Here is a 27,962-nt window from a genome sequence, read left to right on the forward strand (position 1 = left end):
CAAAATGTGAGTATCTTGGTTTTAGGAATAAATGTAGATGTCTTTACAAATTGTTTTGGACAATGGAACAAGATAATGCAACATGCTCACAGAGGTACAGAAACATTCTCCTTAGACAATATTTACAAATAAATCATCCACAACCCTGTAAGCTTTTTACTGACTTTGCGTAATAAACCAGTTTCTAGCCGGTCTATCACTTAAGTTTATACTCCTTACATGTGAATGAATCATGTGAATGAATCTTTTCACCTATTGTGCTGGCAGTGAGTTAAGAGTTTAATTGTGTATATTCTCTGTTTAGGAATAGACTGATAGGTACACAACGTTTTCTAGTCAATTTTCCTGGAGAGTACAGATTATACAATATAGTAGACATACTGTGAACCCCATGAGGTCAGAGAAGGTATTTGTATGTTGTACAAATGTCAGTGCCTGACATATAACACAAAATCGATAAACACTTGTTGAATAAACAAATACAGTTGGCTTTGTTTTTCATCCTTTCCCAAAGTGTCTGGCACCATTTCCCCATTCGTAATCTCACCAAGAAAATTTCAGCAAGCTAGGCTTAAGTACAACACATGGTGGCGCTATAAGCTAAGGCTGCGAAAAACAGACCTGCGGATGGTTAGCGTTCGGGCAGTCACACGCACTTCTAAGAGAAGATAATTCTTTACGGAGTTGCCTTGCGGCAGGGATTGATTCCCAGAGCGGACTGCCTAAAGACCAAACGGGCACTTGGATTCTAAAGATTTTTTCGCGTAGAAATGGAGGCTGAAGAGGAGCGCTTTCCTAGACTAAGGCAAGTTCTTCTCTTTGTTTTGCTGGCTCATAGTTGCGCAGAGCAGGAAGATTATCGTATTGCAGAAGAAACAGAGAGTGGTTCTTTTGTGGCCAATCTAGCAAAAGACATAGGGCTAGGGGTAAAAGAGCTCTCTTGGCGGAGGGCTCGGATCATTTTTAACGATGACAAAAAACATTTTCAGCTGAACCTTCAGACTGGAGATTTGCAAATAAATGAGAAACTGGATCGGGAGGAACTGTGTGGCTCCACTGAGCCCTGTGTACTGCAATTCCAAGTGTTACTGGAAGAACCTTTGGAGGTATATAGGTATAAGCTTTTGCTCAGTGACATAAATGACAATTCCCCTGTGTTCCCAGAATCAGAAATGATTTTGAAAATCATGGAAAATACTCTTCCAGGGACTGTGTTTCCCCTGAAAAACGCACAAGATTTGGATGTAGGCATCAATAACATTCAAAACTACACCATTTATCCCAACTCCCACTTCCACGTTCTTACGCGCAATAGCGGTGAAGGCAGAAAATATCCGGAACTGGTTTTGGACAAAGCCCTAGATCGAGAGGAGCAGACTGAACTTAGGTTAACTCTCCTGGCAGTAGATGGTGGAGTTCCTCCCAAAACTGGGACTGCCTTGGTCCTCATTGATGTCCTGGACATCAATGACAATGCCCCTGAGTTTGTGCAGCCACTCTATCGTGCCCAGATCCCGGAAAACAGTCCCCTGGGATCTCTTATTGTAACTGTTTCAGCTAGAGATTTAGACACAGGAACAAATGGCAAAGTATTTTATTCATTTTTTTTATGGCGATGAAGAGATTAGTAGGACATTTGCACTTAATGAACTCACAGGAGAAATTAAAATAATTAGGGAACTAGATTTTGAAAAAATTATGTCATATGAGCTGGATATTAAGGCCTCTGATGGAGCAGGTCTTTCTGGCAAATGCACTGTCATAATAGAGGTGGTGGATATAAATGACAACACCCCAGAACTGACTATGGCTTCACTTACAAGCTCGATCCCAGAAAATTCTCCTGAGACCACCATAGCTCTTTTCAGTATTCAAGACCGAGACTCCGGGGAAAATGGGAGGATGGTTTGCTCCATCCAGGAAGATGTTCCGTTCACTCTAAAACCTTCCCTTGAGAATTTCTACAAGCTAGTAACAGAAGGAGCGCTGGACAGAGAGAGCCAGGCGGAGTACAACATCACGATCACCGTCAGTGACCTGGGGACCCCCAGGCTGAAAACCCAGCACAACATCACCGTGACGGTCTCCGACGTCAACGACAACGCCCCCGCCTTCAGCCAGACCACCTACACCCTGCGCGTCCGCGAGAACAACAGCCCCGCCCTGCACATCGGCACCGTGAGCGCCACCGACAGAGACGCGGGCGCCAACGCCCAGGTCACCTACTCGCTGCTGCCGCCCCGGGACCCGCACCTGCCGCTCGCCTCGCTGGTGTCCATCAACGCGGACAACGGGCAGCTGTTCGCGCTCAGGTCCCTGGACTACGAGGCGCTGCAGGCCTTCGAGGTCCGCGTGGGCGCGGCCGACCGCGGCTCGCCCGCGCTGAGCAGCCAGGCGCTGGTGCGCGTGCTGGTGCTGGACGACAACGACAACGCGCCCTTCGTGCTGTACCCGCTGCAGAACGGCTCTGCGCCCTGCACCGAGCTGGTGCCGCGGGCGGCCGAGGCGGGCTACCTGGTGACCAAGGTGGTGGCGGTGGACGGCGACTCGGGCCAGAACGCCTGGCTGTCGTTCCAGCTGCTCAAGGCCACGGAGCCCGGGCTGTTCGGCGTGTGGGCGCACAACGGCGAGGTGCGCACGGCCCGGCTGCTGAGCGAGCGCGACGCCGTCAGGCACAGGCTGCTGGTGCTGGTCAAGGACAATGGCGAGCCGCCGCTGTCGGCCAGCGTCACGCTGCACGTGCTGCTGGTGGACGGCTTCTCGCAGCCCTACCTGCCGCTGCCGGACGTGGCGGCGGCCGAGGCCCGGGCCGACCCGCTCACCGTCTACCTGGTCATCGCCTTGGCGTCCGTGTCGTCGCTCTTCCTGTGCTCGGCGCTGGCGTTCGTGGCGGTGCGGCTGTGCAGGAGGAGCGGGGCGGCGTCGGGGGGTGGCTGCGCGGTGCCCGAGGGCCACTTTCCGGGCCACCTGGTGGACGTCAGCGGCGCGGGGACCCTGTCCCAGAGCTACCAGTACGAGGTGTATCAGAGAAGAATCTGGGACCAGGGAATTTAAGTTCTTGACGTCTGTTGTCTTCACCTAACAGAGGTCTGTGAATGACGTGGAGGAAAACCTAAATTTTGTAAATAGTTTCTGATTCAATTAGGAATTTGGATGAAGGTTAGTTCCTTCTAATTTTGATAGGTCCCCCTTACTGGTTTTGGTCCATATAGAATTTACTCTTTACTCTTTTTATCATTTGTATTTTGATGGAGACAAAGAATTTTCAACTTTATTGCATTACTGAAAAGTGAACATGTGTTGTATTTGTCAACTTTTCATTATCAAGCACTGTTGATTTGAAGATGACACTAGCACCACCCTTTATTTGATTATTATATGGAAACTCTAAGTCTTTGATGTTGTGGTTCGGAAGCATCATAATATTAATAAAATGAATATTAGTATATAGCTTCTGTTTCATCTGATATTAAGCCTGTCTTAAATTAAGTGGAGAAATGTCTGCAAAAATTGCATTTTTCACACTAGTAGTAAGTAGAAAGGCTATAATTTCTTCCATATGTAAAGGCTTTTCCTCTAGAAAGGCTATAATTTCTTCCATATGTAAGGGCTTTTCCTCTATATCTGACTTCAGTATATCAATCTATGACTATTATCAAAAAATTATTACATTATTTCAAGATTTTTAAATGATAGATCCCTATAATGTCTTGTCTAGCATACCCATAATTTTCAGGAATCTTCTCTCTTCAGTAGATATGTACTGTTGCATCCATGTTCATTTTATTTGATTCATTTTCCTCTGTTTTCAGACAGTCATCAAAGGTGGTATTGCTAATCCATGCTGAGCAAATCTCTTGTTTAAAAAAAATGGCTTTACTCAGTGTCCATCGAAAGATGAATGGATAAAGAAGCTGTGGTCTATGTATACAATGGAATATTACTCAGCCATTAGAAATGACAAATACCCACCATTTGCTTCAACGTGGATGGAACTGGAGGGTATTATGCTGAGTGAAGTAAGTCAGTTGGAGAAGGACAAACATTATATGTTCTCATTCATTTGGGGAATATAAAAGTGAAAGGGAATATAAGGGAAGGGAGAAGAAATGTGTGGGAAATATCAGAAAGGGAGACAGAACATGAAGACTCCTAACTCTGGGAAACAAACTAGGGGTGATGGAAAGGGAGGAGGGCGTGGGGTGGGGGGAATGGGTGACGGGCACTGAGGGGGGCACTTGCGGGATGAGCACTGGGTGTTATTCTGTATGTTGGCAAATTGAACACCAATAAAAAATAAATTTATTATTAAAAATGGCTTTAGAAATCAGATCTAAAATAGTTTGTTAGGAACTTAACAAGAAAATGATATCATGTTGGCTAAATACAATGAAAGAAAAAAAAGAAATCAGTCCACATAGAGTCCAAGAAGAAAGGAGATGCCTAAAAAGTAACATTATAGATTTTCCCAAGTCAGCTTTCTTCCTTGGATTTTTGGAAACAAATGTGTGCGCTTTTAAGAAATTTCCCTTTAATTATGTTAGCTAAATAGAATTTTCCCTTATCAAATGCATGTTTAGTCTTGCATGGATTGAATTTTACTCATTGGATATCTTTAAAAAAGATTTTATTTATTTATTCATGAGAGAGAAAGAGAGAGAGAGAGAGAGGCAGAGACACAGGCAGAGGGAGAAGCAGGCTCCACGCAAAGATCCCTAAGTGGGAGTTGATCCTGGGACTCCAGGATCATATCCCAAGCCAAAGGCAGACACACACTCAACTGCTGAGCCATCCAGGCATCCCACGAATTTTTTAAATTGGGGTTTTAATGTTAGTATAATTATTTGGGATCAAAAGTTTGTGGAATATCAGTAGTCTGTAAGGGACAAGCACAAGCTTTTATTAAAATATGTGATTTTGAGAAGAATTGATGGTGATTTTAAAATTTTACAGCTTCTTTAGTGTCTTATGGAAATTCTTTGAAAATTCTACTATGTAAGAAAATTTTGAATATTATTAGTGTCATAATAGCATTAGTGTGAAATAACATTGACAATATAAAATGTGTTCTAAAAGAGATGTACCCGGGGATCCCTGGGTGGCTCAGCGGTTTGGCGCCTGCCTTTGGCCCAGGGTGCGATCTTGGAGTCCCGGGATTGAGACCCGCATCGGACTCCAGGCATGGAGCCTGCTTCTCCCTCTGCCTGTGTCTCTGCCTCTCTCTCTCTCTCTCTCTCTCAGCGTGTCTATCATAAATAAATAAATCTTTTTAAAAAATAAAAGAGATGTACCTTTTTTTTAATAATAAATTTATTTTTTATTGGTGTTCAATTTGCCAACATACAGAATAACACCCAGTGCTCATCCCGTCAAGTGCCCACCTCAGTGCCCGCCACCCAGTCACCCCCACCCCACCCCCGCCCACCTCCCCTTCCACCACCCCTAGTTCATTTCCCAGAGTTAAGAGATGTACCTTATTTGTAGGATCTTTATAGCCTGGTCGCTATGTTCTGGGTTTTGTTTTTTAGAATCTATTCCATTGCATAGGGGATGCCAGAGTATTTTGCCATTTAATGAAAAATATTTAGATCATTCTGAAGTATTGCAAATTACTTTTCTAAAGAATGCAGAAAATGGCTATTTGGGAACATGGTGTCTTGTTTATCCAGCTCATATAATGAACTAGGATCTTCTTAGGAAAAGAATCCATCTATCAGAATTTTAAAATTAATTGTGCTTTATTGATTGAGCTATTAAACAAATAGTTGTTGAGCATCTACTGTATGTTCCAGATGTTGGACATGTGGACATTAATAGAACAAAGATCTCAAGCCCAAGAATGACACAGAAAAGAAGAAATTAGGGCAGCCCCGGTGGCCCAGTGGTTTAGTGCTGCCTTCAGCCCAGGGTGTGATCCTGGAGACTCAGGATCGAGTCCCATGTTGGGCTCCCTGCATGGAGCCTGCTTCTCCCTCTACCCGTGTCTCTGCCTCTCTCTCTGTGTGTCTGTCATCAACAATAAATAAAATATTTTAAAAAAGAAAAAATTAAGTATGTACATGTATGCCATATCAGATAAATGCTAAGGAGGAAAAGTAGGGTTAGAGATATAGAAAGTGCCTTCATATGCATTTTACCATTGTTTGGAAGTTTTACAAAATCATAATTCCCTGACCTTATGTGGAAGTGATATCATAAACTAGGATTTAACTGGTAGCTTTTTCTTCGTTGTGATTCAACCAACGGGAACCATCATTCTGTCACATACACTGCCTAGAATTTGAAAGAAAATCTAGAGGAATTCATCTTTCTTGCTGAGAGAATTTTAAGAAATTACTTAAGTATATACTGTTGTTTTTACAACATGATTTATTACTATTGTCTTCTTACACTTCTCAACTTTTGGAGCACTTCACCCAGACTACAGTTTGTATAAAGTAGGGATTATATTTGGGTTGTTTAGTGATCTATTTCAGAACTTAATATGTAAATAACAATAACACTTCTTTGAGTGAAAGAATGAATAATTATAATTACATGGTTTTCTGATAATATTACCTCCTTCAAACCATTTCCAAACTCCCAATTGCTGGCTGGATCAGAGAAAAGACAATTGTAGCGATTCTTTTGGAAGACAACGCATGGTGGCGCTGCAGGCTAAGGCTTAAAAAAAAAAAAAAAAAGGCAGCCCGGGAACTGCTGTGAACTCTACTTCCCATCTATAGCCGAAGACAAAAGCTTGTACGCAGAGTTCAGGACCAGTACGTCACGATACTCATCAGCATTTCCGGATAGTTACCAACCGAGATCCTTCACTGTTCCCAAGGTAGAGGTGAGCCCTGTTTTTGGAAAGGCGTTTGTGGATGTAAAGATGGAGGCCGGAGGGGAGTGCTTTCCTGAACAAAGGCAAGTCCTGATTCTCTTTCTCCTGTTGGGAGAGGCTCTGGCAGGCTGGGAATCCCGTCGCTATTCCGTGATGGAGGAAACAGAGAGTGGCTCATTTGTGGCCAACCTGGCCAAGGACCTGGGACTGGGAGTAGGGGAGCTGGCAGCGCGGGGAGCCCGGGTGGTCTCTGAGGATAACGAACCCGGCTTGCAGCTTGATCTGCAGACCGGGGAGTTGGTATTAAGTGAGAAACTGGATCGGGAGGAGATCTGCGGCTCTACAGATCCATGTGTAATGCATTTCCAAGTGTTACTGAAAAACCCATTGGGAGTATTTCGGGCTGAGCTACTGGTGAGAGATATAAATGATCATTCTCCTGAATTTCCTGAAAGAGAAATGACTCTGAAAATCCTGGAGACAAGCCCTCCTGGGACTGTGTTTGCTTTGAAAAAAGCCCAGGACTTGGACGTGGGCAACAACAACATCCAAAATTACAGCATCAGTCCCAACTCTCATTTCCGTGTTTCTACCCGCACCAGAGGGGATGGTAGGAAATACCCAGAACTGGTACTAGTCAAAGAGCTGGATCGGGAGGAGCAGGCTGAGCTCAGAGTAACTCTCACAGCGCTGGATGGCGGCTCTCCACCCCGGTCTGGTGCTGCTCAGGTTCGCATCTTGGTCTTGGACGTCAATGACAATGCCCCTGAGTTTGTACAGAAACTCTACCAGGTTCAAATTCCAGAGAACAGCCCTGTGGGCATGCTAGTTGTCAAGGTCTCTGCTAGAGATTTAGACACTGGGACAAATGGGGAGATATCCTACTCCTATTTTTATAGTTCTCAGGAGATAAGTACAACTTTTGAGCTAAACAACTTTTCAGGAGAAGTTCGACTGATTAAAAAACTAGATTTTGAGACAATATCTTCATATGAGCTGGAAATAGAAGCATCTGATGGTGGAGGGCTTTCTGGAAGATGCTCTGTCTCCATTGAGGTGGTGGATGTTAACGATAACTTCCCAGAACTAACTATTTCATCACTCACCAGCCCCATTCCTGAAAATTCTCCAGAAACAGAGGTAGCCCTGTTTAGAGTTCGAGATCGAGACTCTGGGGACAACGGAAAGATGACTTGCTGGATCCAGGATGATCTCCCTTTCCTCCTGAAACCATCAGAAGAGAATTTCTATACCTTAGTAACAAATGGGGCGCTGGACAGAGAGAGCCAGGCGGAGTACAACATCACCATCACCGTCAGTGACCTGGGGACCCCCAGGCTGAAAACCCAGCACAACATCACCGTGACGGTCTCCGACGTCAACGACAACGCCCCCGCCTTCAGCCAGACCACCTACACCCTGCGCGTCCGCGAGAACAACAGCCCCGCCCTGCACATCGGCACCGTGAGCGCCACCGACAGAGACGCGGGCGCCAACGCCCAGGTCACCTACTCGCTGCTGCCGCCCCGGGACCCGCACCTGCCGCTCGCCTCGCTGGTGTCCATCAACGCGGACAACGGGCAGCTGTTCGCGCTCAGGTCCCTGGACTACGAGGCGCTGCAGGCCTTCGAGGTCCGCGTGGGCGCGGCCGACCGCGGCTCGCCCGCGCTGAGCAGCCAGGCGCTGGTGCGCGTGCTGGTGCTGGACGACAACGACAACGCGCCCTTCGTGCTGTACCCGCTGCAGAACGGCTCTGCGCCCTGCACCGAGCTGGTGCCGCGGGCGGCCGAGGCGGGCTACCTGGTGACCAAGGTGGTGGCGGTGGACGGCGACTCGGGCCAGAACGCCTGGCTGTCGTTCCAGCTGCTCAAGGCCACGGAGCCCGGGCTGTTCGGCGTGTGGGCGCACAACGGCGAGGTGCGCACGGCCCGGCTGCTGAGCGAGCGCGACGCCGTCAGGCACAGGCTGCTGGTGCTGGTCAAGGACAATGGCGAGCCGCCGCTGTCGGCCAGCGTCACGCTGCACGTGCTGCTGGTGGACGGCTTCTCGCAGCCCTACCTGCCGCTGCCGGACGTGGCGGCGGCCGAGGCCCGGGCCGACCCGCTCACCGTCTACCTGGTCATCGCCTTGGCGTCCGTGTCGTCGCTCTTCCTGTGCTCGGCGCTGGCGTTCGTGGCGGTGCGGCTGTGCAGGAGGAGCGGGGCGGCGTCGGGGGGTGGCTGCGCGGTGCCCGAGGGCCACTTTCCGGGCCACCTGGTGGACGTCAGCGGCGCGGGGACCCTGTCCCAGAGCTACCAGTACGAGGTGTGTCTGGCGGGAGGGACTGGGACCAGCGAGTTCAAATTCTTGAAGCCGATTTTCCCCAATATTGTAAGCCACGATCTTGGGAGGAAGTCAGAGGGAAATCCAACCTTCCAATCCAACTTTCCGGAATAGTTTAGGTATTTGAAACTTATTCTTTTCCTTTTCCATTAGTTTTGTCTCCTTGGCCTTTCTGTTGCTTTTTAAAATCCAGTAGTAAAAAAAAAAAAAAAAAAATCCAGTAGTAATTTTTTTTCTTTTTTTTTCCAGTAGTAATTTTAATTGTACTTTCCCCCTGTTTATACGTAGTAAATTTACTCTTAACGGTAACACTACTTAAGAATGTCTGATTTCTGGAGTTGGTTCAATTGGTTAAGCCTCTGACTCTTGATCTCATCTGAGGTCTTGGTCTCAAGGTCATGAGTTCAAAGCCCATTTTGGGCTCCATGATGGAGTTTACTTAAAAAAGAGAATGATTCCTTTCTACACAATTAATTTTTTAAAAAATATTTTGTTTATTTATTCATGAGAGACACACACAGAGAGAGAGAGAGAGAGAGAGAGAGACACAGGCAGAGGCAGAAGCAGGCTCCATGCAGGGAGCCTGATGTGGGACTCAATCCAGGGTCTCCAGGATCACACCCTGGGCTGAAGGTGGCGCTAAACCACTGAGCCACCGGGGCTGCACTACACACTTCATTTTTAAATTACTGGAAGTCTTTTAGGTTTTGTTATTAACCCACCTATGACTTTTGCATAACCCCTTTTGTGTTTCGAGTGGAATCAATTTGTATTTACCCATGTCCACTTTTTCCAAGCTCTTTTTGGATTTTTGTTTTATAAATAGGCAGCAACTGTACATTTTTATGCTATTTATTTCAAAAAGTCACTTGTAAGCATTAGATTTTTGCTCTGAAATACATATGTCACATCATGAAAATATATCTATCATGCATTCTTTCATTAATGTTGAAAAACATAGGGGTTCTCACTTACATGTAACTTAAATTCTGATCCTGATAAGAGTGCTAGACAGATTTACTCATACCCAGATTACATTTAAGGTGTTCCTCTTTACTTTAACAGCTTTAGTGCCAGGAAAAGCATTGCTTGCAATTATGTACTGTGATTGCAGAGTAATTCTTAAGTGACTTCCAAGTTCTAGGCCTAGAGTATCTTTTGATGGCACAACATGCCAATATCTAGTTGCCTTTGGATGATGACATTGTACTTGTTGTTAGGGGATTTTAAAGAAAATACATTGCATAATTAATATTAGTTAATCAAAGAAAACTTACTTAAAAATATATTGGTGAGGGTGTTGAATGATTTGAAGAAATAATCAGCTCTGTTTTCAGGACTCCTCTATCTCCAGGAGCCTCTTAATTTTGCAGATGCTATAAAATGGTGTGGTAGGCAGAATTATGGCCCCCTAAAGATATCCGGATCCTAGTTCCTGGAACCTGTTAAATATTAAGCTATATTGTAAAGAGGAATTAAGGTTCAGATGGAATTAAGGTTGCTAATTAGTCAACCTGAAAATAAGGAGAATATCCCAGATGTTCTGTGTTGGCCTGATTCATCAGGTGGAAGTCCTTCAGGGCAGATATGAATTTTCCCTAAGATGAATTTTCCCTGTGGGCAGAGGCTTCAGCTTATGCCCCAGAGTTTCAGCCAGTCCTTTAATTGCCTGTCTTACAGATACTGGACTTGCCTAGCCAGCTCCCACAATTGGGTAAGTTATTTCCTTGCAACAAATCTCTCAATTCTGCTGGTTGTTTCTCTGTTTGAACCCTGAACAATAAAGGTTTTGGTACCTGGAACAAATAATTAAAATCATAGAAGTTGTTTGGAACTAGAAGGTAGGCAGAGGGTGGAAGAATTTTGAAAAGCATGATGGAAAAATCCTAGATTTTTTTGGACAGAATGATGCTAGAAATATGGATGTTAACAACTCTGCTGTCAAAGTCTCAGAATGAAGTAAGGAGCATCGTGGAGAATATATATGTTGCTATATGGGATACCTAAATCGTGGTGTCTGGGTGGCTCAGTAGTGTCCAACTCTTTTTTTTTTTTTGTCCAACTCTTGATTTTGGCTCAGGTTGTGATCTCAGGGTCCTGAGATCAAGCCCCACATCTGGCTCCATGATAAGCTAGGAACCTGCTTAAGACTCTCTCCCTACCCCCCACCCCCTCCCCTCACTCTCCAGCACTGGTGTTCCATCTCTCTCTCTCTCTCTCTCCTCTCTCTCTCTCTCTCAAGAAAAAAAAAGAATACCCAAATAATTATGAAGAGATGGTAGAAATATGGATGTTAAAGTCACTAATGGTAAGAGATCAGAAAGAAATGAGGTGCAGTCCGGTTTCTTCCTGCTGCTTATAATAAAATGTGAGAGGAATAAGATAGATGGTGGGAAGAACTGTTAAGCTTTTAAAAGGAACTAGAACTGGGTAATGTGCTAAATTTTTAGCCTTTTCAGGCTTTTCTCACGAGGCTCAAATTAGGAAAGTATGCTCTAGAGCAAGAGCCAAGGGGTCACAGGACAATCTTTTGCTAGCACCTTGAAAGGATTAAAAGGTAAGAGTATTTAGTTATATAGCAGGTTCTTTAAAGAGATTAGGCATGCAATTCATGGAAATCCCAGCCATCCCAGCAGAAGTCAGAAATAGAGATGAAATTATACTGGCAAGAACTGTGAAGTAGCCTATTATCTGGGAGAAAGAATCCCTGTGACAGACACAAGGGACTCAAACAGTTCTTGAGAATGTTTTGCCATTAGAAATATTAGCAGCTTGAATGATATAAGAGAAACCTATTGTACTGCACAATTCTATGAGAAAGCAATAATTGAAAAAACTCCTTAGGCCAAAAAACATACTACCCTCTATGAGAAAGAAAGGATGGCTCAAAACAGACCCTGGATCTCAGAGGATGGAGGTCCAAACCAAGGCCTTAAAAGGAGATAGAGTTTTCCTGGATGGATTTCTGTGTTTTGGGGGGCATCTGACTATTTCTACTTTCTATTTTCTGTTTGAACAGGAATGGCTATTAATTACTGTCCTGTGCCTGTCCCATCATGATACAGTTTGGAGAACAGATAATTTGTTTAGTTTCACTGGTCTACAGATGGAGAGGAATTATGCTCAGGATGTATAGTATCTATGGTCCCACCCATACCTGATTTAGATGATGCAGATGGTGAAATTTTGAGTTTTGGAGTTGATGAAATTTAGATGAAATTATGGACTGAGTTGATACTGTAATGAGATGAGATCTTTGGGGATTTTGAATATATTTTTTATGTTGTTTGGATGTGAATCTTTGGGAGCCACAGGGTGGACTGTGGTAAAGAGAATAAGGGCCCCACGAAGTATCTGTGTCCTGAGATCTGGAACTCTATCATTTGTTATATATCAAAGAAGAATTCAAGTTGCTGATAGAAATAAAGTTGACAGCTAACCTTAAGATAGATTACCCTAGATTATCCAGGTGAGTCCAACATAATCATAAGAACCCTTAATAAGAGATGATAGTGGGAAGCAGAAGAGTCAGTATCATAGTGATGTTTTACAAAAGACTCCACCAGCCTTTACTGACTTTGAAGATGGAAGGGAGCCTCCAGTGTAGGAATGCAGGCAGGCGCTAGAAGCTAGAAAAGGCAAAAATATGTTCTCCTTTAGAGCCTCCAGAAAGGAACACAGCCCTACCTTAAATGTAGCCCAGTAAGACTCATTTTAGACTTCTGACCCCTAGAACCATAAAATAATAAATTTGTGTTTTTAAGCCACAAAGTTTGTGGCAATTTGTTATATCAATGATAAGAAACAAATACAAATAGCTACTAAAAAAGCCATTCTGAACCCATTCGTCTTTGCCTTCCCCTACTCTAGGCCGAAATATTCTTGCTTCCATAATCTCTTACACGTAGGAATGTCCTAGTACTCAGCTATTTATTGCTAGTGATTTAAAAGGACAATTGGGGCATTGTGCTTAATGGAAATTTTTTCTTTCCGTTTTTCTTTTTTTTTTAATTGAAATATAATTGATACACAATGTTGCATTAGTTTTAGGTGTGCAACATAGTGTTTTAACAACTCTATACATTATGTTTTACTCATCACAAGTATAGCTACCATCTCTCACCTCACAGTGCTATTCCAAACCATTGACCATATTTCCTATGCTATACCTTTCATTCCCCCAAATCATACATTCCATAACTGGAAGCCCATATCTCCCACTCTTCTTCACCCATTCTTCCCATCCCTCCTACCCCTCCCCTCTGGCAAACACCAGTTTATTATCTGTATTTAAGGATCTGTTTTTGTTTCAGGGTTTTGTTTGTTTGTTTGTTTGTTCAGGGTTGTTGTTTTTTTTTAGATGCTACTTGTAAGTGAAATCATATGGTATTTGTCTGACTTATTTCACTTACCTTAATACCCTTAGGTCCATCCATGTTGTTGCAAATGGTGAGATCTCATTCTTTTTTATGGCTGAATAAAATTCATATATATATATATATATATATATATATATATATATATATAACACACACACACACACACACACACACACACACATCTTTATTCATTCAGCTATTGATGGACTTTTAGTTTGCTTCCATACCTTGGCTATTGTAAATAATGCTGCAATAAATATAGAGGTCATATATCTTTTCAGATTAGTATTTTTAGGAGGGTTTTTTTTGTAAATAACCAATGCGTAGTTATTAGATTATATAGTATTTCTTTTTTAAATATTTTATTTATTTACTTGAGAGAAAGGAAGAGAGAGTGAGCATGTGCACAAGTAGGGAGGAGGCAGAGGGAGAGGGAGAAGCAGACTCTGTGCTGATCGTGGAGCCCCACACAGGGCTGGATCCCAGGACCCTGACATCATGACCTGAGCTGAAGTCAGATGCTTACCTGATAGAGCCACCCAGGCGCCTCTGTATGATATTTCTATTTTTAATTTTTTGAGGAAGCACCATACTGTTTTCCACGGTGGTTGCCCCAATTTACATTCCTACCAATAGTGCAGGAGAGTTCCTTTTTCTTCACATCCTTGCCAACATTTGCCATTTCTTGTCTTGTTGATACCAACCATTCTGAGAGGCATAAAATGTTATCTCGTTGTGGTTTTGGTTTGCATTTCCATGATGATTGGTAATGTCAAGCCTCTTTTCGTTTGTGTGTTGGACATCTGTATGTCTTCTTCGAAAAAATATCTTTGAAGTCCTCTGCCCATTTTTATTTTTTTTATTTTTTCTTTTTTTTTTCTTTTTTTTTCTTTTTTTTTTTTTCTCTGCCCATTTTTAAATTGAATTATTTGTTTTTTGGTGTTGTATGGTTTTTTTTTTTTTTTTTTTTTTTTTTGAGAGTGTGAGCAAGTTCAAGAACCTGATCCATGGGGCAATCTCACAACCTGAGATCAAGCCGAAACCAAGAGTCAGAAGCTTTGGTGGAAGGGGAGAAGGGCGGGGGGTGGGAGTGAATGGGTGACGGGCACTGGGGGTTATTCTGTATGTTAGTAAATTGAACACCAATAAAAAATAAATTAAAAAAAAAGAGTCAGAAGCTTAACTGACTGGGCCACCCAGGTGCCCTGAGTTGTGTAAGTTCTTTATGTATTTTGCATATTAACCCTTTAGTGGATATATCATTTACAAAAAATTTCTCCTATTTAGTAGGTGGCTTTTTTGTTTTGTTGATGGTTTCCTTCAGGGTGCAGAAGACTTTAATTTGAGTATAATTAAGGCAAATATTTTTCAAAGGGGTGGTGTGAGGTGACATGTTCCTCAGGTTTTTTTGCCCATTTTTCTTTTTCATAACTAGCATGGGTTTTGGGGAATAAGCCTCAAGTTGAAGCAGCCAACTTGTGATCATAAGATGAATACTCTGATCTACTGTGGCTAATTTTGTATCTTTATTCAGTCATTTTGCAATTTGGCTAATACAAGCATACACAAGTAACTGAACCTTCAAAGGAATATTCCTGGCTAGGAGTAACCCAAAAGTAACCTGCAGGAGTGGTGTCCTGACAAAATGACTATGATGTTTATGAAGTCATCTAGAACCATTTTCTGTCTCAGACAGGGAAGTAGCAGGGTCAAAATTCTGCATAGTAAAATAAACTGCCCAAATATGTGTCCTGAAAGTCTTAATAACCATATCATCAATCTACATGTCTTGGTAAAATATGCCTGGCAGAATGATTAGAAATTCCTAACACCTTCTCAATATGCACAGATGTGTGTTTTGTAACAGGTTCAGAGACCCTCATGTGTTAGTATCCATTATTGCTTTCCTGTATTACTTCACAAATATTTTATTGGTAAAGTGTACAATTTAAAGTCATCTCTAAAGGATGAATATTTATGTCTTCCTTGGATTGATTGGTCATGCCTTGAAAAGAGCATTACTTCCAATTTATCACCACAGCCATGAAAAAGCAATAACTGTCTTTCATGATACATGAACGGTAATGCCTCAAGCAATTTTAGAACTCCACAGCTGCACCCATAGTGTTTGTGTATCTGTGCATGTTTGTTTATGTGTGCATTTGAAGGTGTGTGGGAGGGAGTAGCTTTAGTAGATGGTGGAGATATGCTGCATGCACAGATATATACCAGAATAACATTGTTTTTCCACATCATAAAGATATTTTTCTTTAATGCATAAGCATATATAATAAACTTGGCATTAATAACATATTCTAGGAGAGATCATATTTGCAAACTAAAGGAATTTTTTTGTAAATTTAACTATGCCAGCATTATCAGATCTAGATGTTTGCTAGCCCTCTTGTCCATGAAGGAGCATCCCAGGAGAGGGAACTTTACTGTAGGTATGGCCATTTTTTTCCCCCAGTGAGATCAGGAAACAATAAAGTTGACATCAGGATGTGACAGGGTGAGGGATTAGGGTGAGGCCAAGTTTTGCAAGCATAGTGTTAGATCCCTTCTTTATTTAATATTTGGATATTTTGTTCACAATGGATTTTCTATTAAGTTTGATTTTTTAGAATATTTCATTAAATAATATCTATCTTTAATACTAAGTTTTGAGAAGACCCATTAATTATGCTTCTGAGCTTATGATTAACTTGCTTAACCATAGTCCTGGTCCTATTGGTTGTTTCCAACTTGCAAGTTCAGGTGGCCATTGCAGTACTAGTGATGTGATCACAGTTGGAATCTGAGCACTGAAATCTCAATCAAGTCCCTCTCCATTCTACATAAAGAACTTACACAACTTGGGGCACCTGGATTAGCAGAAGAATACAAAGATATCCAAGGATATCCAATAAACTGGAGTCTTGCAGACTGGAAACAGAATGGCATTTCTATGGCTATGATTAACCAGGCAAATTGTTTATGTTTTTCTTCCAGGTGGCATACAGCTGTGTGAAAAATATGGTATCTATTGGTAGATCAAATTTGCTAGTAATGTTGTTGAGAATTTTGTGTTTATATTCATGAAGGATATTGATCTATGTATTTTTTCATATTATGCTCTTAACAGGTTTAGTTTCAGGATTATACTGGTCTCATAAAATGATTTGGCAATTGTTTTCTCCTTTCCTTTATGAAAGAGTTTGTGTAAGATATTTATTATTTCTCCTTTATGTATTTGATAGAATTTACCACAGAAGGCATCTGTGGCTAACATTTTCTTTGTGGAAAAATTTTGAATTGCAAAAAATTGTTTAAATAGATATGCTACAATGCCATTTTCCTGTTTGTTTTTGTGTCAGTTCATAACAGGTTTTTTAAAAAACAATTTGTCCATTTTATCTACAATGTTAAATTTATTGACATGAAGTTATTGATAATATTCCTTTATTATCTTTTCAATTTATTTAGGATCTGTAGTGATGCCCCTTTCATTCTGGATATTGGTAAAATACATTTTGTCTCCTTTTTGTCTATCAGTATTGCTTTATCAGTATCAATTTTATTAATCTTTATTAAAAAGTTTTTTTCTTTGTCATTTTCCTATTTTTGTTTTCTGTTTCATTGATTTCCACTCTTACATTTTTATTTATTTTTCTATACTATTTTGGATTTAGTTTTCTCTTCTTTTTCCAGTTTCTCTGAAGTTTTGTATCATTGTTGCTAAAACTTTTTTTATATAGATTAAAATATATAACATAAAGCTATACATTTCCTTCTCTATGTTATTCTGGTTGCATTTCATGAATTTTGATACATGGTGATCTTTTTGCCATTCAATTTAAATTTATCTATGATATCCCTTTTGATTTCTGATTTGACCTGTTGGCTAACTGGAAGCATGTTGCTTCATTCCCAAATATCCAGATGCAACATTTTTCATATTCAAAGTAACTCTTTTGGTCTGGGAACATATGCTGTATAGTTTCAACCCTTTGAGATTTATTGGGTTTTGTTGTGATCCCATATGAATTATCTTGATGAATTCCTCATGTGTACTTGAAATAAATATGTGTGTAGTATTCTATAAATAAATAAACCAAGTTGCTTGATAATGTTGCTCACATTTTCTTTATTCTTACCACTGCATCCTACTTGTTCTATCAATTACTGAGATAAAATGTTAAACTCTTAAATTATGATTGTGAATTTATCTATTTCTCCCTTCAAGTGTGGCACTTTTTAAAACTTCATGTATTTTGAAGCTCTGTTATTATATTTGCACATTGGTAGGGTTATTTTATCTTCTTGATGAATTGACACTAAGTATTATGAACCATCCCTTTTAGTCTCCAGTAATACTGTTAATCTGATAATAATAAAATCACCCCATATTTCTTATGCTTAGGATTCATATAATATCTTTTTTCCCCTTTTACTTTCTCATCTTGTCTGTATAAATACATCTTATGTAAACTAGAGAGTTGGATCTTGCTTTTTTATCCAGTATTGTCATTTCTGCCTCTTGAAGAGTTCATTCCATTTATATTTTATATAATTATTTATATGATTGTGTCCATTGCAAAATTTTTAAAGATTTTATTTTTTAAAAAAACTTTATTTATTTGAGAGAGAGTGAGAGCCAGAAAGATCACAGAGGGAAGGGAGAGGGAGAAGCAGACTTCATGCTGTGCACAGAGCCTGATGTGGAGCTCAGTCTCAGGGCCCTGAGATCATAACGTGAGTCAAAGCAGATGCTTAACTGACTGAGCCACCCAGGTGCCCTAAAAGGTTTTATTTTTCAGTAATCTCTATATCCAAGGTGAGACTCAAACAGCCCCTAGATCAAGAATCACATGTTCCACCAGCTGAGTCAGCCAGGTGCCTCTACTGCAATTTTTTGTATCATCTGTTTTCATTCCTTTGTCTCTTGTTTACTGGATTTGGTTTCTGTGTGTTTGTTTTTGCTTAATTTTGTACTTTCTTGTATTCCATTCAGTATACTAAATTGACTTTTTACCTTTAATATTTTGGGAGGTTATTTCATCTAAGAATGAGAATACACAGTCTTTATTAACAGAGTCTACCTTAAATTAGTATTATGTCACTTCACCCACAATGTGGAAAAATTTCCTCGTCTTTTTTTGTCATGACACAGAAGATCAGCATTAAGACATAGGAGAGATATTTAAGAATTCATATGGTTAAAAACCTCTACGAATAGCATCAAATTGGAAAATATTTGAAAAATACCTTAATATGTAATACGTAGAAGATATTTCATACTAGAGAGAAATATAATGAAGATAATCATTGTGAGAAAACCTTCAGCCAGATTTCAAATTTAAATGTGCATGGAAGAACTCATACTGAAGAGAAATGTTATGAATTTGGTGGATGTGAAAAAATATTATTCATTTGTTAAAATATACATAGGATCACACACTGACACAAACCCTATCAATCTAAGGACTATAGAGAGCGCTTCAGCTGTTCTTTGCATTGTAGGACTCATGTAAAAAATCACATTGGAAAATAATATACAAAATGTAGGAAAGCCATTATTCATTCTTCATCCATTGCTGTATATGTAAAACTCCTGAAGCTAAGCCTTATTTCATATAATGTGAAAAAAATCTTCCATTTTTTCATCTCTCAGAAAAATGTGGAAAATGCTACATACAATAAATGTAAAAATCGTGGAAAAATCTTCATTTGTCCTTCATCCTTTAGGCACATGTGAGAACTCATAGTGAAAATACCCCTTTGACTGTAGAAGGGTATGATAAAGTCTTTATTTCTTCTATGTCCCTTACTGTAGATGTAAGATTCACATTGAGGTGAAGCCTTACAAATATAAGGAATATGGGAAAACCTTTACTTATTTCTGAAACCTTACTCTACAAGTTGGAAAACATATCAAAAAGGAGTCCTATACATGTAAGAAATGTGGGAAAGGCTACAGTTTCTCCTTTCCTTTCCTTTTAATAACCACAAGCACTGGAGAGAGGCCTTATAATTGTAAATAATGTGATAAATCCTTTCATTTTTCATATTTTACTATATGTGTGATATTGCACATTGGAAGAGAAATATTGTGAATATATGAAATGCAGTAACTTCTGCCTTCTTATTGCTTAGATAATGAGAATTCATACTGCCAAGAATTTGTATTAACATCTGGAGTGTAGGAAAGTTTTAACTTGTATCTAATTCCTTCAAAGGCTTGTGAAAATTCACATCGGAGAGAAAGCATATTAGTGTAAGAAATGTGGGAAAGTGCATTTCCTAACACTTCAGTGCTTATTTGAGAAGCTATACATTGAGGAGAAACCATAAAAATTTAAAGAATGTCGAAAAGCTTTCAAGTCTTTCTCATTTCTTAGTCAGCTAGTGAGAACTCATACTGGGATATAGGGCTGTAAAGAATGCATAAAATCCTTTAGTTTACCTTCATGCTTCAAAGACTAGTAAAAAGTCACCTTGGAGAAAAGCACAACAAACATAATCAATGTGGGAAAGGCTTCAAGTGCATCTAATGTTTTATTATATGTAAGGAAATTCATATTGGAGGAAAAATCTTTAAAATGTTATAAATATGGAATTGCTTTATTAGTGTCTCATCTTTGAAGTGACTCCTAGCTCATAATTTCTAACTTTGTGTTTTCTAACATAAATCTTTGTGATATAACTGCTGCTTCCAAATTCCTTGTAAGTGTATCATACAACTTCTGATAAGTTATTTTCCTTATAGTTCACTAATATATGGTATCTTTTCCATTGTGAAGTCTCCTTAGACTTAAGTTTTTTTATTTTTTAAATTTTTAAAAAATATTTATTTATTTATGTATTCATGAGAGACACACACACACACAGAGAGAGGCAGAGACACAGGCAGAGGGAGTAACAGGCTGCATGCAGGAAGCCTGATGCAGGACTCAATCCCGGACTCCAGGATCACACCCTGGACTGAAGGTGGCACTAAACTACTGAGCCACCTGGGCTGCCCCGACTTAAGTGTTTTTAGTATGTAAGTAAGTGTATTTGAAAATTTTTGTTATTCTTTCTAATTAATTTCTATTCCTATATGTAATGCATGTGGTCATTGTCATATTGATTTTGGTACTAGTTGAGATAAGTTATTGATTTTTACTATTGAGAGATCTGCAGAATTTTTGTAGCTAATGTAGCATACAACCATTTGTTTTGGTCATTAAATAGTCGATGTAAGTAAAAAATGTGAAAAGCTATCAAAAAGGATGGTTTCATTAGACTTGGTAATTTCACCTTTTGTGCTTTGCTCCTGCAAGTTGGACACAACACTTCGAGTTGAAGGGAGAGCCTTTGCAACCATGAGAATGAAAGCTGGGGGCAATGATGATTGTGCTGGATTGTGTTATATGAGACTTAGAACCACATTTTCCAGACTCTTCTTTGCTATATGGTTGTAAGCTAGAATTGGACAAGAGGAACCTGTATGAAATTTGGAATTCAAAGTGAATCCATTAATCTCAAAAGAATGTACAAGCAGCAGATTGACAGATACAGAACTGTTCAGAAGTTCCAAACGTCAAATTTGACTTCCTAACTATTGGCTTTGTTGAATATCAGCCCCGAGCCAATCACTAAGCACTTAATTTCAGTTCTCTCAAAGGTGGCAGCTTCCACAAGCATCTCCATGAGCTCGCCATTCATAGTTCTACTTTGGTGGCTAGATGTGCACAGCTGTTTGAATTTTCTACAGTCAAACTGGCATTTTCTTATTGGTGTATCAAGATGTCATGATTAGAGACTTTTTCCAATCCTCTGATTCTCTTTTCTCCACGTTGTGAAAAATGTAACTTCTGTAGAGAGCACATAGTTCAAAAACAATATAAACAAATGAGTAATTGTGGTCCCCTTGTAGGTTGTTAAATGGCTATAGTATCCCACTATTGCCTGTTTCTGGACTCTTCCAAAAGAGAAATAAACACCTTGCTAATCTGTGGGTCATGTTGTGAGAATTTTATGTTACTCAAAACTGAATAAAACCCCCGATGATAAACCTAGTATGTGTTAAGTCAAAATATCAGGGGCACCTGGGTGGCTGAGTTGGTTGAGCATCTGCCTTCAGTTCAGGTCATGATCTTGGGGTCTGGGACTGAGCCCTGTGTCAGGCTCCCTACTCAGTGAAGAGTCTGCTTCTCCCTCTCCCTTTGCTCCTTACCCCCCATGCTCACCCTCTCTCTCTCTCTGATAAAGTCTTTAAAAACCCCAAAACCCCCAATCAATATAATTCATCATATTAATAGCATAAAGGAGAACATTTATGTGATCATCTCAATAAATGCATAGAAAGTCTTTGAAAAATTCAGAATGCACTTTGTGAAAATTTTCGACACTCTAGAGAATAGGAACATCCTCATTGTGGTAAAGAATATCTATAAAAATCCTACTAACATAATACTTAGTGATGAAATATTGAATGCTTCCCCATAATACTAGAGACAAAGCCAGAAAGTTATCACTGTTCTGTTCAACATTATAAAGAAGGGTCTAGTCAATGTATGCAGGAAAAGTAAATAAAAGACACAGATACATAAAATATTTGTCTTTATTTACAGATGACATAATTGCATATGTTGAAAATCCTAAAGAACCTACAAGAAAACTACTGGGACTAATGAGTAGATTTAGCAAGGTTGAGGATCTAAGGTTGATTTATAAAAATCCATTGTATTTCCAGATAACTGCAACAAATGAAAAATAAAATTAAAAAACTATAATTTGCAATAGCATCAAAAAGTAAATAGGAATAAATTTAACCAAATATATGTAAGACTTCTACGTTGAAAATTATAAAACATTGCAAAGAGAAGTTGAGAAGATTTAAATAAGTGGAGAAATATGCCACATTCATAGATTGGAAGACCCCAAATTATTGAGATGTCTATTACGACCAAATTGATCTCTACAGAGATGCAATTCCAATCAAAATCCAACCAGATTTTTTTGTAGGAATTGGCAAGTGACAAGTAAACATACATATTTGCAAGATGTCTTGTATAGTTGCAGTAATCAGTATGGTGAAGTATTGGCCAAAGGATCAATAAACTAAAAATCAAACTGAGTGTAATGCTAACTATTTGAAGAGAAAATCAACATTTTTTTTTCAGTATCCATATATACCCATGGTATTTATGGACTTAATTTGTTTTAATCAAGTATACATCTTTGGTCCATTTTTACTAACTAAATTATCACAACTTGGCCGATAGGAAACTCCTTACACTGACCTCTTTGGAATTTTAACCCAACCCATTATATTGAAAGCATCCTTGCTTCTGGCCATGGCAAGAGATCACAAAATTATTCTTTTTTATTGCTGATCCAGACATGTTTTCAACTACCTTACAAAAAGCTCTGGTTTCTTTTCATCGAATAAAGGTGTTAAGGACAAAATTTTGGGATCCTGAAAAGTTGGAAGGCTGAATGTAAGGAGCTCTGGGTTAGAGGCACGTTGATAGATATATGAGAGTGACCATAACGTGTGGAAATCTATATGCACTAACTTAATGACCACCAAAGGGCATCTCACCAAGAAGAGTCACTAAACACTGAAATAGACAAAATTATATATCCATTTCACTTTATTGTTCAAAGATTTTGTTTATTTACTTGAAAGAGAGCAAGAGTGAGAGTGAGAGAGAGCACAGATGGAGATGGAGAAGCAGACTCCCAATAGAGCAAGGAGCCCTACTGTGGGCTTGCTCCCAGGACTCTGAGATTATGACCTGAGCTGAAGGTAGCCGCTTAATCAGCTGAGCCACCCAGGTGCCCCTCCACTTAACTTTAGACAGCCTCTTCATTAGCCAGAACACTACTAGCATGATGGACACATGAACAAAGAGGCCACAGTGGCAAAGATGAACGTGTCTATGCCTTACTTAACAAGGCTTATCTAGTTGCTTCTATAGCCAAATGTCTAACCTTCCAGCAATTCAGACCAACACTAACCTGTTTATATGGCAGAAATGGCTTCAGTTACCATTGCTCCTAACAACCCAGTTGGGGAATTTGTGCTTCCCATTTCTGAAATCTGGGCTTTGCAGAATTAAAAGCCTTTGTCTCTAAAGGGAAAAAATTCCACCAGGGAACATAGCAAGATCCCCAACATAATATAAGCTAAAGCAGTAGCCTCAATCTTTGGGTTCCATGTGACCAGGGTTCAAGACAAGAAGAGAAGTGACCAACTTGACTCTGATCAGACAGAGAAAATAGGGCTTCTATTACACATTGGGGGCAAGGAAATATACATTTGGCACCCAGTGGACCCACTTGAGTGCCTCATGGTACGTATTTGCCTAGTTACTTTGGTAATTGAATGTATGCAACAATTCCAGATTGAGAAGGACATGATGACCAGGGCTCAGATGACCAGGGATGAAGGTCTGGATTACACGACCAGGTAAGCTAGTGACACCAGCAGGCATGGTAATGGAGGGTTAGAAGAAACCTAAAATGGGCAGTACAGAGGGAGATAATGATGATTAGTTTTAACCCTGAAACCTGTTTCAGTAGTAGGGGCGGTAGGTCATTGCATTAAACTTTCTCTTCTAAGTTTCCACCCAGGAAGAGGCCCCTCAGAACCATCAAGGGGTTACCTCCCGAATAAACATGAAGAGGATCTTAGTGGCACAGCAGGTGGACTGTAAGTACATGGAGATACACCACCCAGCTTCCCCTCCAAAGAAGGACTTGTTTGGGGTGCCAGGAGCCATAGTGGCTATCCTTCAGCTGTCACACCCATCCTTCGGTAAGCCACATCCAATAACTGGTCAAGGTGGAAGTAGAAAGACCTGGCTAATGCAATCTAAAACGAACAACTCTGAAGGGCCATTTTAACTTCAGAGCTCCCCACTTCTCTGTCTCCTGAATCTTGCCTCCATCACCTCAGTCCTACAGGTATTAATACCAAAGAACTCCTTAGGAAACACCCTACACTCTAAGTCTATCTCAAAGTCTGCTTTTTAGAGATCCCAACTTAGTAACACAGCTCCTGGTTTGCTTTTGGGCCATGGTAGAAACTGAACCCCTGCCTATGAAATACTAAGTAAACATGTGATCTGACTTATAACTAACTAGGATCTCATAACTTCCTAGATATTAGCTGATTCATCAAACCAAAAAATTGGTTTCATGTGTAGCAGTTCTCCATCTTCAAGTGGAAGTTATAATATAAGATCATACATGACAAGGCCTAGAGAATATAAATATGTTTCAGGAGTAGATGGTTTAGACTGGCAGTGTACCTACTGTTCTTGCATTACCACCTCTCTTTCAACATGTATCTTGGTCTCACTGGGAGTGCCCTGTGATCAGATTACTGAAGATGGAAAATTTGAGCCTAACTAGAAATGTTTCCACATAGAAATCTGGCACAAGTCAGAAGAAGACTCCTAGAGAATTGCATTCTACAGGAATGGCCAAGGAAGGAAGGGAACTCCTTCTGATGCGAGAGAACTTCAAATGGTACAACTGATTGTTCACTTTTCCTGGAAAGAAGGATGGCCAGAGGTATAGGTTTGCATTTATATTAGTTTTATTTTTTTAAGATTTTATTTATTTATTCATGGGAGACACAGAGAAAAAGAGAGGCAGAGACACTGGCAGAGGGACAAGCAGACTCCATGCAGGAAGCCCGACGTGGGACTCGATCCCGGGTTCCCAGGATCAGGCTCTGGGCTGAAGGCAGCGCCAAACCACTGAGCCACTCAGGCTGCCCTAGCTTTCTTTTTTAAAAAAGATTGTACTTATTTATTTGACAGAGTGGGGCAAGGAACACAAGCAAGGAGAGTGTCAGACAGAGGAAGAGGGATAAGCAGGCTCCCCCACCACCACCCTACCGGCCCCACCAGAAGAGAGCCTGATGTGGGTCTTAGGATCATGACCTGAGCCGAAGGCAGACACTTAATCGACTGAGCCATCCATGTGCCCCTATATTAGTTTTCTAGGGCTGCCATGTCAACATACCACAAACTGGGTGGCTTAATTAATGGAAATTATCATCTCAGAGTTTTGGAATCTTGAGGTTTGAAATCAAGTTGTTAGCAGGGTTGGTTCCTTGTTCAGGCTGTAGGGAAGGGTATGTTCCAGGTCTATTTCCTGGGCTTGTAGGTGGCATTCTTCTCCCTATGCCTCTTCACATAGCCTTCACTCCATGTGTGCCTGTGTTCAAATCCCCCCCCTTTTTTTAAAGATTTCATTTATTTATTCATGAGAGACACAGAGAGAGAGAAACACACGGAGGCAGAGACCCAGGCAGAGGGAGAAGCAGGCTCCATGCAGGGACCCCGATGTGGGACTCGATCCGGGGACCCCAGGGTCACGCCCTGGGCTGCAGGTGGTGCTAAACTGCTGAGCCACCTGGGTGCCCCCATATTTCCCCTTTTTATAAGGATATCAGCCATATTGGATTTGGGCCCATCCCAATGACCTCGGTTTTACTTGACTACTTTTGTGTTCTGAGATACTAGAGTTTAGCATGACAGTGTGTCTTTTTTAGGAAGGACACAGCTCAACTCATAACAGCATTCATTCATGAGCAGTAGCTAATGATTTGGCCTACATGTCATGGAATAGAAAGGAATAAAGTTAGAAAGTTGATAATAAGAAAGTCTGGGTATCATCTCTTGCTCTGAGCTTCTTTATTTTTTTAAGATTTTATTTATTTATTCATGAGAGACACACACACACACAGAGAGAGAGGGAGAGAGAAAAAGAGAGGCAGAGACACAGGCAGAGGGAGAAGCAGGCTCCACGCAGGGAGCCCGATGTGGGACTGGATCCCGGGACTGCAGGATCACGTCCTGCAGGCGCTAAACCGCTGAACCACCCAGGGATCCCCTCTGAGCTTCTTTCAAGGTGTTAATGTAACACTGCATTTCCCTCATTACATAACCCACTTATGCTTTCCTTTAGCCATATCTACAATTGTTTGTTCTCTCCTTTTATTTTTTAAAATATTTTATTTATTTATTCAAGAAAGACACACAGAGAGGCAGAGACATAGGCAAAGGGAGAAGCAGGCTCCATGCAGTGAGCCCAATGTGGGACTTGATCCTGGAATCCTGGGATCATGGATCATGCCTTGAGCCGAAGGCAGACACTAAACCGCTGAGCCACCCAGGCATCCCTCTTATCTCCATTTACTTTCAAATTTTTCCATAGTTGGAAGACACACTAAGTTTGGCCACTGTGCTGGTCTAGATCGCAGGCAGCAATGCTAGTAAGTGCTTCCCCCTTGGTCCACTCCTGTTCATGTGGAATAAGGTTACAGAATGAGGGGGCTATGTTTAGCATCAGGCAATATAGCTGCATTCACTGCTAACCCAAATTTTCCCAGATGACATGAAGGCACATCCTGACCAACAGGCCCTTAGGAATTCCGAAATAAATGTTAAAAACATAGTTACATTTTTTGCTTAGGAATCATCTGATTCCAATAGTTCATTTTTGCTTTTGTTTCTTTTGCCTTCGTGGATGTATCTTCATCAAGATAAGAAGCTTTTGCACAGCAAAGGATACAGTCAACAAAACTAAAAGACAACCTACAGAATGGGAGAAGATATTCGCAAATTACGTATCAGATAAAGGGCTAGTTTCCAAGATCCATAAAGAACTTATTAAACTCAACACCAAAGAAACAAACAATCCAATCATGAAATGGGCAAAAGACATGAAGAGAAATCTCACAGAGGAAGACATAGACATGACCAACACGCACATGAGGAAATGCTCTGCATCACTTGCCATCAGGGAAATACAAATCAAAACCACAATGAGATACCACCTCACACCAGTGAGAATGGGGCAAATTAACAAGGCAGGAAACCACAAATGTTGGAGAGGATGCGGAGAAAAGGGAACCCTCTTACACTGTTGGTGGGAATGTGAAATGGTGCAGCCACTCTGGAAAACTGTGTGGAGGTTCCTCAAAGAGTTAAAAATATACCTGCCCTACGACCCAGCAATTGCACTGTTGGGGATTTACCCCAAAGATACAGATGCAATGAAACGCCAGGACACCTGCACCCCGATGTTTATAGCAGCAATGTCCACAATAGCCAAACTGTGGAAGGAGCCTCGGTGTCCATCGAAAGATGAATGGATAAAGAAGATGTGGTTTACGTATACAATGGAATATTACTCAGCCATTAGAAATGACAAATACCCACCATTTGCTTCAACGTGGATGGAACTGGAGGGTATTATGCTGAGTGAAATAAAGCAATCGGAGAAGGACAAACATTATACGTTCTCATTCATTTGGGGAATATAAATAACAGTGAAAGGGAATAGAAGGGAAGGGAGAGGAAATGGGTGGGAAATGTCAGAAAGGGAGACAGAATATAAAGACTCCTAACTCTGGGAAATGAACTAGGGGTGGTGGAAGGGGAGGAGGG

The 27,962-nt window shown here is 40.7% G+C and overlaps 2 protein-coding genes across 2 annotated transcripts; both read left to right on the forward strand.

Annotated features, from left to right (window-relative positions):
* Positions 1-622: 622 nt before the first annotated feature.
* LOC112658870 (protocadherin beta-15-like) lies at positions 623-27,193 on the forward strand. Its single transcript, XM_049097401.1, is given in 6 exon segments — positions 623-1,601; positions 1,603-3,018; positions 23,901-23,965; positions 24,119-24,208; positions 24,929-25,074; positions 27,056-27,193. Coding segments are annotated over 5 exon segments (2,484 nt in total). The 5' UTR covers positions 623-770; the 3' UTR covers positions 25,011-25,074; positions 27,056-27,193.
* On the forward strand, positions 3,398-17,633 carry LOC125752070 (protocadherin beta-15-like). The gene is made up of 4 exons (XM_025445128.3): positions 3,398-4,019; positions 5,793-9,264; positions 10,826-10,859; positions 16,516-17,633. The coding sequence occupies exon 2, from the start codon at positions 6,872-6,874 to the stop codon at positions 9,257-9,259; it is 2,388 nt and encodes a 795-aa protein (XP_025300913.1). The 5' UTR covers positions 3,398-4,019; positions 5,793-6,871; the 3' UTR covers positions 9,260-9,264; positions 10,826-10,859; positions 16,516-17,633.
* Positions 27,194-27,962: the final 769 nt, after the last annotated feature.

This window comes from Canis lupus, chromosome 2 (assembly GCF_003254725.2).
Source record: "Canis lupus dingo isolate Sandy chromosome 2, ASM325472v2, whole genome shotgun sequence".
Classification (NCBI taxonomy): Eukaryota; Metazoa; Chordata; class Mammalia; order Carnivora; family Canidae; genus Canis; species Canis lupus.